Source organism: Antrostomus carolinensis, unplaced genomic scaffold, assembly GCF_000700745.2.
Source record: "Antrostomus carolinensis isolate BGI_N321 unplaced genomic scaffold, ASM70074v2 scaffold10822, whole genome shotgun sequence".
NCBI classification, from domain to species: Eukaryota; Metazoa; Chordata; class Aves; order Caprimulgiformes; family Caprimulgidae; genus Antrostomus; species Antrostomus carolinensis.
The window spans coordinates 34,414-43,418 of record NW_010297649.1 but is presented as its reverse complement, the minus strand read 5'-3'; the positions used below and the strand labels follow the sequence as shown (position 1 = coordinate 43,418).

General features: G+C 43.7%; 1 protein-coding gene across 1 annotated transcript in view; it reads left to right on the top strand.

The window, feature by feature from the left end:
* Positions 1-236: 236 nt before the first annotated feature.
* LOC104520504 (glycerophosphodiester phosphodiesterase domain-containing protein 4-like) overlaps positions 237-9,005 on the top strand; it is a gene marked incomplete at both ends in the record, with an annotated part of 37,472 nt that continues 28,703 nt past the window's right edge. The window contains one exon of the mRNA XM_010162209.2: positions 237-374. Coding sequence (XP_010160511.2) covers positions 237-374 — 138 coding nt within the window. The remainder of the gene's footprint in view (positions 375-9,005) is intronic.

The window sequence follows — 9,005 nt, the reverse complement described above, 5'->3', positions numbered from 1 at the left end:
ATAAAGGATTGGATCCCATCCACATAAAAATAGGGCTGGCAGCTATTCTGTTGGCTGAAATTTCAGCATTGATTAGTCACCCTGATAAGGTGTGATTTTTTAATTATTTTTTTTCCTCCCCATTGAACTGGGTGGGAGGGAGAGGAGAAATGGGTGTCTCTGTAATCCAAAGATGGAATCTAACCTTCATAACCCTCTGTTTTGGTTTTTTTTTTTGATGCTTGTTTTTGTTTTAGGCCCTGTATCTCATTGCTACTAACGGGACTCCAGAGTTGCAAAATCCAGAAAAGCTTTCAGCCATATTCCGAGACTTCTTAAATCGCTGTCTGGAAATGGATGTGGAAAAGAGAGGTTCTGCAAAAGAACTGCTACAGGTAGGTGATGAGAAACGGGGTTGAATCTGGAGTAATCTGTAATGTAATCTGGAGTGAGGCCAGGTTTATGGAGAGATCTTGTTTGAGGTCTTAAATACTATATCAGCTGAAGACCCAAGCACAGCTAAGGTCATCTGCCAGGAAAAAAAAAGCCAAACCCAAAATCTAAATCTATAATTCAGTGTTAACAGACTACTCCTTTTTTATGCTGTACTTGCTACTAGCAGCAGCTGTGCAGCATGTTCTGAAACCAACCTCAAATCATAGCTGTGCCCCAGGCCTGATAAATGCTGAGCCCCTTAATTCCTGTGGCTGCTACACACAACTGGCCATGACATCTGTATGTCTTGTCATGGTCTTGCCATGCTTGTTCCAATTTGGACAGCAGGAAGGCTTCTAGCTATCAGATGTTCTGGTTGTCTCCCTTCTGGTGGAGGGATCACAAAGCTCTTTGGAATGTGTATTGGTATTGCATTAACTGGAGCAGTTTGGCATTATCACATTTTGCCAGACACTGGTCCTTACAGAGGTGATGGAACAAAGCTTGTGAGATACCTTAATCATAGAATAATTTGGGTTGGAAGGGACCTTTGAAGATCATCTAGTCCAGCCCCCCTGCCATGGGCAGGGACATCTTTCACTAGATCAGATTGTATCCACAACTACTCTGGACAATCTGTGCCAGTGTCTCATCATCTTGTCACCAGTTATTTCACTGAAAACCCTGTGTCTTAGTCTGAACTTCTGGTGAAAGGGGAGAGCCAAGCTGCCAGGCTTTTTAGCAACATGGATTAGAGGAGTGGTTCATGTGTTCCTTCTGTCAAATTTGCCATGGGGGTGGAACGTGTAGCTCTTGGTCAAATAAGTCTGTGATCAGGGACGCTCAGATTTCAGCTGTGAGCCAGTTCCCTTTTAGGTTTTCCTTGCTTTCCACTAGTTTGCCTAGTGGATTTAGTTTGGGATGTGTTGCTGCCTCCTGAGACTGTAAGGGAGCATTAATTGCTGGCAGAGTGGCAGTAGCTGAAAGATCCCTTTTCCTGAACTTTCCAACCCCAACATACCAGAGAGCAGTAATGTTCTGTTCCTTGGAGCAGGAGAACATTTTGACTATAACATTTTTTCCATGTCTTTAACTACCTTTTAGTCTCCAATTTATTTCTTTTTTCCCCCATCTCTGAAGCACGTTGCCTTAGGTGATTGATATCTTCTGATCCTCAGAAGTCCTGTGGGATATAGTTGCTTTTGGTTTCCAGAACAGCTTGTGGACTTACCCTCCATGCCTTCACTCTCATCTGAGAGCTGTTTTGATAATCAATATTGTTTTACTTAACGGAGCACCTTAATAGGAGACTGGCTGAATGGTTCTGTGTTGCAAGCTCCGTGCTGCTCTTTTAAATTCCAGCTGCTTTGCAAATTTCTAACATCAGTAGAAGGCCAAGGCAATGCTTTCACCAGACCTGTGATGCCAGGGAAGAGAGAAATGAGAGGTGATTCCTGCAGGAAGCCCTGTGCCTTCTGTTTGAACCACACAGGTTGTTTGTAATACACCTTCCTTCCACATAGAATGTCACTACAGGTTTTGCAAGACTTTATAATTCCCCAGGGAAAAATTGCTGAGTTTTGTTTGGTCTTGAACATGTATAAACAATGGAGAATTTAGCATGTGTTGGGTGCACATCTGTTCATCACTTCAGGCAAGCCCCAAAAGCGTGTGGTGGTAACAGCTCTTTTGGTTTTACCTGTTCAGAGATTAGAGTAGGTTGTTAGACTTCATATAGGTCTAGGTGCCAATATTTTGAGTAACCACTAGACTTTTGGGGCATGTTCTGAAAAATTTAACCCTTTTTCTTTTTTATTCTTCTTCCCAGCACCAGTTCCTGAAAATTGCAAAGCCTCTCTCTAGTCTCACTCCTCTGATTATCGCAGCTAAAGAGGCAGCCAAGAACAACCATTAAAGTGGTGGAGTCAACTCAGTCGTGTCAAGACTTTTAGATGTTCATTTCAGAGATGGAATCACCTGCCCCCCTTCCCCTTCTTCTCCTTCTTCACAGGGGTGTTGTTAAAACTTCCATCAGCCCTGAAGGGTGGCAGAGGTATTGTTCACTGAATGTGGAAGGGTCTGCAACAGGGACGTTGCTGATCTGACGTAGTGAACTGTCTTTCCATCCTCATGATGGGGGTGAGAGGGTAAGAGTATTTTGTGTGGTTGAGAAGATCTTTCTGAGAACGTCTGAACCTGACCTACACGTAGCAAAGCCAGTTTGTTTTCATATTTCTTACTGTGTTTATTTTTAAAAATAACGTGGAGCCTTAGACCATGTTTATCTTAATAAATTAAATCTTTACTGGTTGGACTTTTCCTGCTTCTGGCAAGCTGCTATTTCACCACTGAGGCTGCTCTGTGCTTTGGATGACTTGAGGAGGCAGCAGAAATGTGAACAGCCGTGACAATTGAAAGGGGAACGAGGGCATCAATATGCTTCCCTCCTACAGCGCTGCTGGATGCTTTGAGGGAACATGGAGAAAGCTTCTGTGTGATTCCTGAAGCCGTTGGAGAACTTAATTCATGGATGAGCTTTTTGCCAAATTGTGTGAATTGGGGGCCCCTCTCCCCTCTTTAGCTTCAACTCAACTAGTTAAACAAATCTCAAACATTTCTGATGTTCTAGAAGGTAGATCACAGGAAAAATTGTCAGAGAACTCTTTTTAGGGTTATTTTTTCAGCGCTGTGAGGCTTCTTAGAGTCCCTTACCCTGTATGATAAAGCAAACAGAGCAATTACTGTTATAAAGATAAATTTGCCTGCAAAATGATGTTGAAAACTCTTGTTTCTTAGAGCAAGTCCAATGGAAAACAAACTGATCGTGGATGCTGCTTTCTTGGAGACGTGGGGACGTTAATTTTTAAAACAAATGACAGGGGTTTCTTTATGCTACTGATTCCTTTGGTTGCTAATAGTCTGTAAAATGACAGGAAACCTGGAACTACTCGAGGGATTGGTTGTAAACACTGGGCTTATGTTCAACTGTAAACTGATTTTTAATAAAAATGACTGCTGCATTTCTTAACTTGGGGCTGAGGGAGGATTGAAGAATTCACTGTCACCAGACAAGTCTGTTGGATGGGATTATTGTTCATATTATCACTGGGTGCTTGAATGTGTTGGATGGAGTGATACAGCCTTGTCTCTTGTCCCTTCTTCTATAGCCCTTTGGGAGAGCGAGTGGCTCTCAAGGGTGTAACTTTACACATAGAGAAAATAGATAAAAGATCTGTATTGTAGCTGGAGGAGCTGCTTTCTCTGTGCTGCTTTGACCATTTATGGGGTGAGTTTAAACTGATTCTGGAGTAACCTCTCATCTCTCTTCAAAGCACTTGTGTTGCACGGAAAGTCATTCCTGCTTCTTGCTGAGACCTGCTGCTGGCTCAGCCCTTTCCTCCCTGCACTTGGGTTTTAATTCAAGTATATTTTTCCTCTTCACTTCACAATATATGGCAGCTCTTACTAGTGTAGGTAGAGTTTGTGAGGTCTTTTGCTTCTGTGGTGCCTTCTCTCATCCTTTGGGCTCCAGGGTGGTCACTGTTTGACACAAGGCTGAAGTCTGAAGTCCATTGCCAAAATCTGCAGCCTCTCTCCCTTTGTGTATATATATTTCATTTCCCTGTAATATTGAGAATTTCACCTCCCAAACTTGTATCCAAGGCTGCATTCCTTGGGCAGAACAGTAAAGCTGCCAGCCTGGAGAGGGAGATGATCTATTGATGAGCTCCTCTGCTTAGAGCTTAGGTGGAGACTGTGAAATGGAAGGCCACTACCCTGGAATAATTCCCTTTGATAAGGACTTTGCTTATATTTCTTCTGGAAGACTCAAGATGGCATATGTGGAAAGAAAGGAATTGGAGGCTAGATCTCACTTGATCTAAAATCTCAAATGGCTCTCATCCTACAGATTTGACAGTTGACTTTTTTTGATGGCCTAGGATTAAATCTGATCCACAAATGTGTTTAATTTAATGTCTCTGACTTCACTTTAACTCCTCTCCCCACTTTATCCTCCGCATCCCACTGAGGTGAGAACCTTAAGGCAGATAACACCCTCTCTGCGAGCACACGCATGAGCTTATTTTCCTACAGCGGGATTTCTGCTAAATTTCCCTAAAGAAGGTAGAAAAAGTTATTTCTGGGTGTTTCAGTCACTTTTCTGGATTCTGTATTCCATAATGGAATTGACATGACTGACTGTTTATCCCTCTTATGCTAGTGGTGGGCGTCTGTCTCCTTGACTTCTGTGAATTGGTGCTGCCTGGTTTCTGTTAGCTGCTTGAGAGGGAATTTGCCAAATCCACTGGGAAGCTGCAAGGTTGTGACCATAGATGTGTGTCATCTTGTCCTGCTTGTGATGGAAAAGGAGGTGATTGCTACAGTATGTTTAGACCCAGTTTCAAGTTGAGGCACGTTATATTTTTACTTTCTCAAAAAATCATAAATTTTGTAGTGACCTTAAGCTTAGCAGAATGGGGTTTGGGTTGGTTTGTTTTTTTCCTGAGATACATCCTTTCCCTCACTCTCTCTTCATCTGGGCACTGCCCACCATCAGCACCTGGGTTAGTTTTTGTGTTGCCATTTACAACATCTTCCTACAGAGAGCTCTTAAATAGCAACTCTCTGACTTAAAAGTTAACCTCTGAGACTTATTTTTCTGACAACATCTTGACTCTGCTGTGATTTGAAAGCAACTCCAACTAGAGAACTTCTTTGGTGGCTTTGTTTTTGTTTTTTTTAAAAATTTCTTTTCATACTCTATGAACTGATTTGCTAGAGTTGAAAACGTTTTTAATCACAGCCCTTAATTATTTATTTGCCTATGAATATTAAGTCTCTCCTTTATTAGAACAGGAAATATTCAATTGTTTGAGTGTCCTTTCAGAAAATTGGCTTCCTTTTTCAGGGATCTCAAGCAATCCTATACAGGAAATGATATAACATGGTACAGCTTACAAAGGGCTTGGTGGAGAGAGAGGCTAAAACTCTTCTTCTCCAAAACATGGAGTATTATCTTATTTAAGAAGCTGCCAGTAGCTTTGATGAGACACCTCTTATATTTCAAGAATGGGCATTGAGTTGTATTATTTTAGCTCTAGTTTTTCTTGAAGCAAACAATTGATTTGGAATTTACCAGGGCCAGGAGTTTGTGTGTGAGAGGGGTACACAGACCCCTTGTGTGCATTGAAGAAGGCAAGTTTGTGATGCTGAGAGTGTAGAGCCAGGGCAGGGATGGAGGGAATGGCACAATTTGCTGGTTTAGTTGCAGCAGCAATAGGACACCTTTAACCATCCCTAAAATGTCTTAATTGAATTTTAAAGGACATAAATCAGGCTGATGAGTCGTTACAGGCTCTTCTCTAGACGGGGCATTGTGCTCCTACCAAACTGCATTCCCTTTTAAACAAAAGAAGTGCATGGTTTTCTCCAGTGAGGAGGCTCCTTGAGAAAGGAGGTTTCCATGGAGACACCTACTTGACTTAAACGATCTGGTTAGGGCTTGAGAAGAGGCTTGGGGGGTAAACACCACATCAACACAAAAACGACTTTTTTTCAAAGCAACTGGGGTTGCCACAGTGTTTTTGTTTCCAACTTGATGCCCCTTTTTAGGGGCCTGGTTTTGAGAAAGTGCCAAAAAATGTTGCCTGGTCAGAAATGTGAGGTGTGTAAAGGGCTGTTGCTTCTTAGCTGAGATCTCTGTTAGTAGCCTAATCCATCTGTCTCTCAAAATGCTGCAGGTTGGTGTAAGTAGGATGCATTTGCAGCAAAATACTGTGCAAGAGCAGACTGCAATGTCCCCTAAGTAGGGACTTGCTTCCTTGAAGCCAACCATCCTTGGCTGACAGTACAATTTTGGTTCAAACCAAAGTCTATGGATAATATTTCTCTGAACCTCATTCCTAATTAAGAGCTTGCATAATCCATTTGTACGGAGGGTGATGACATCTTCAACGTTAAAATTGTTAAAGGTGATGTCTGATTCTCCATTCATCTTCCCACCGTAAAATAACTTTCAAATGGCTTCTTATTTTAACAGTAATAGAGAGCTTGTAGATGTATTTTGGGGTTATAAACTCAAATGGATCAAGCCTATGGCTAACTAATGTTCTAGGTTCTTGGCATTTGTTGCTTATGACAACTCACAATGTCAAAGATGGGATCCTGGAGAAGCAGCTGCCAACTTTGACAAGGAATAGCCAACAGTAACCAAACAGCAATACAGATGGGAGCTCGACAGAAATTCGCTGCCAAAATGGATGCCTGCAGAGAAGTGGTGGGAAGAGTTACAGAAGAACATGGAGTTGGTCCAAGTGGTGCTGAGGTAGGAAGAAGCAAAGGTTAAAACTTCAATACACAGTTGCTGAGGAAATTCAGGGAGTGCCACACATCTCAAGGCAGCAATGTCTGTGAAGGAGGAGAGCTGAAAGGAGCCTGGGAAAGGAAGAGGTGCTGGAAGAGCAGCAATATGGCTTTGAGTCACAGCCCGTGCTAAGAGAGCTGGAGCTAATCCAGGAGGTTCTCAAAAATGACAAAAATTCAACTGAAAAGGCAAAGTGGGAGCTAAAGCAGAGGAGATGGCCTTGATGTGCCAAGGAGCTGAAGAGAGAGGCCAGATTTTGTGTGTACATGAAACAGCAGAAGCAAATTTAACACAGGCTTCTGTGGATGGTGAGCAGCTCATTCCCTCTTGCCTTGCAGCATCGGTACAGCGTCTTCTCACCATCAGCACTGCTCTGGGATCATAGCAGCTGCCACCAGGCTTTGGTCTCGTGTTTGTGAAGAAGACTTTTTGCTCTGCACCTACTGGTGCTTTCACCTGCTGGCAAATGTCTTTGTGTCGTGTCCCAGCTGGAAGCACAAGGGGCTGTTGCAGTTTTAAAATCAGCTGGATAAGGTGTTTCTCTTCACACCGCCTCGGCGTAACGCTCCTGTCGTGCGGGTTTGTTTAATGAGGTCAGCTCAGCCATTTCAAAAATAAAACTGAAACCGGATAAGGTGTTTCTCTTCACACCGCCTCGGCTTAACTCTCCTGTCGTGCGGGTTTGTTTAATGTGCCAGGTCAGCTCAGACATTTCAAAAATAAAACTGAAACTGTAAATAAAACCTGAAGGAATTACTTGGTTCTCCTTCACTTGCTGTTTCAATGACCCTTGAAGTGGCAGCAGAAGTGAGTGGGGGTGCTTGAAGGAGGGGTTGTGTTTCTCTATCTTAATCAGCTCTTATTTAATCGAGGAAAGCGACTACGTTAAAAGCTATTGTAGAAAGTGTGATTTTTTTTACCACCCAAATATAGTTAATGTTCTGACAAACATCAGCCTGGGAGCAGGATCTAAACCATGATCTAAACCATGGCTTGAGGAGGAAGCAGTTGGTGTGGGAAATTGTTGCCTCCTGGATGCTTGTTTTCTCCCCAGGTGGATCTTGGTGTCTGAGGCTCCTTGTATGGAGGAGGAAATCAAGGCAGGGTTTGGGACAGGTACCTACAACCACCTTCCCCAGCATTGGTTTTTCTTGCAGGGTCAGTAGGATGAGGCTGATGACAAGAGTAGGAGCTTCTCATCCTACAGACTTGTTTGCAGAACTGCTTCGCTGCTGCAGGGAGCAGGACCATCATGATTTCGATAGAACAAGGGGCAGTGGCTTGAAACTGGAAGAGGGGAGATTGAGATGAGATGGGAGGAAGAAATTCTTTGGTGTGAGGGTGGTGAGACAGTGTCCCAGGTTGGCCAGAGAAGCTGTGGCTGCTCCTCCTTGGAAGTGTTGAAGGCCAGGTTGGATGAGGCTTTCAGCAACCTGGTCTAGTGGAAGGTGTCCCTGCTGATGGCAGGGGGGTTGGAACTGGATGAGCTTTAAGGTCCCTTCCAACCTATAGCATTCTGTGATGATTGGGAGGGGACACGTGTGCTGCCACATCCCTCCTTCTGCAGTTCATCTCCTGTTTGTAAAACATCTGACCTGGATGTTTTACGCAGAAGTCTGAGAAACCCAGCCCAGTGCTAAGAGGATTTTCTGATGGGGAGTGGGGAGGAGCAGTGAGAAGCTCTGCCAAGCTTTTGCAAGTCATCTGAGTGATGAGACAGGTTTTAGAGAGGGCACTGGAAGGAAAAGGAACACCTTGAACGGGGACTTAATATAACCAACTGGGATAAGGCAGCTGCAAGTTAGTTCATCAGAAGATAAAAGAGTGAAAGGAGGGTGTGGAGAGGTGGGGGTGGGTCTGTTCAACCAAGGAACAAGTGACAGGACAAGAGGAAATGGCCTCAAGTTGTGCCCAGGGCAGTTGAGATTGGATGTGAGGAAGAATTTCTTTGCTGAAAGGGTTCTGAGGCATTGGAAGGGGTTGCCCAGGGCAGTGGTGGAGTCCCCATCCCTGGAGGGATTGAAGAGTCGTGTAGACACAGTGCTGAGGGACATGGGATAGTCCGGGACTTCTCAGCGTTGGGTTAATGACTGGACTGGATGATCTTTTCCAATCTAGGCAATTGATTCTGTGATTCATAAAATCCCCTCTGTCCAGAACAGATGCTCTTGCTGAAAACTGCTTTCCAACAGCTCTTTTCCAGGAAAGCCAGAAGAGACACCTGTGT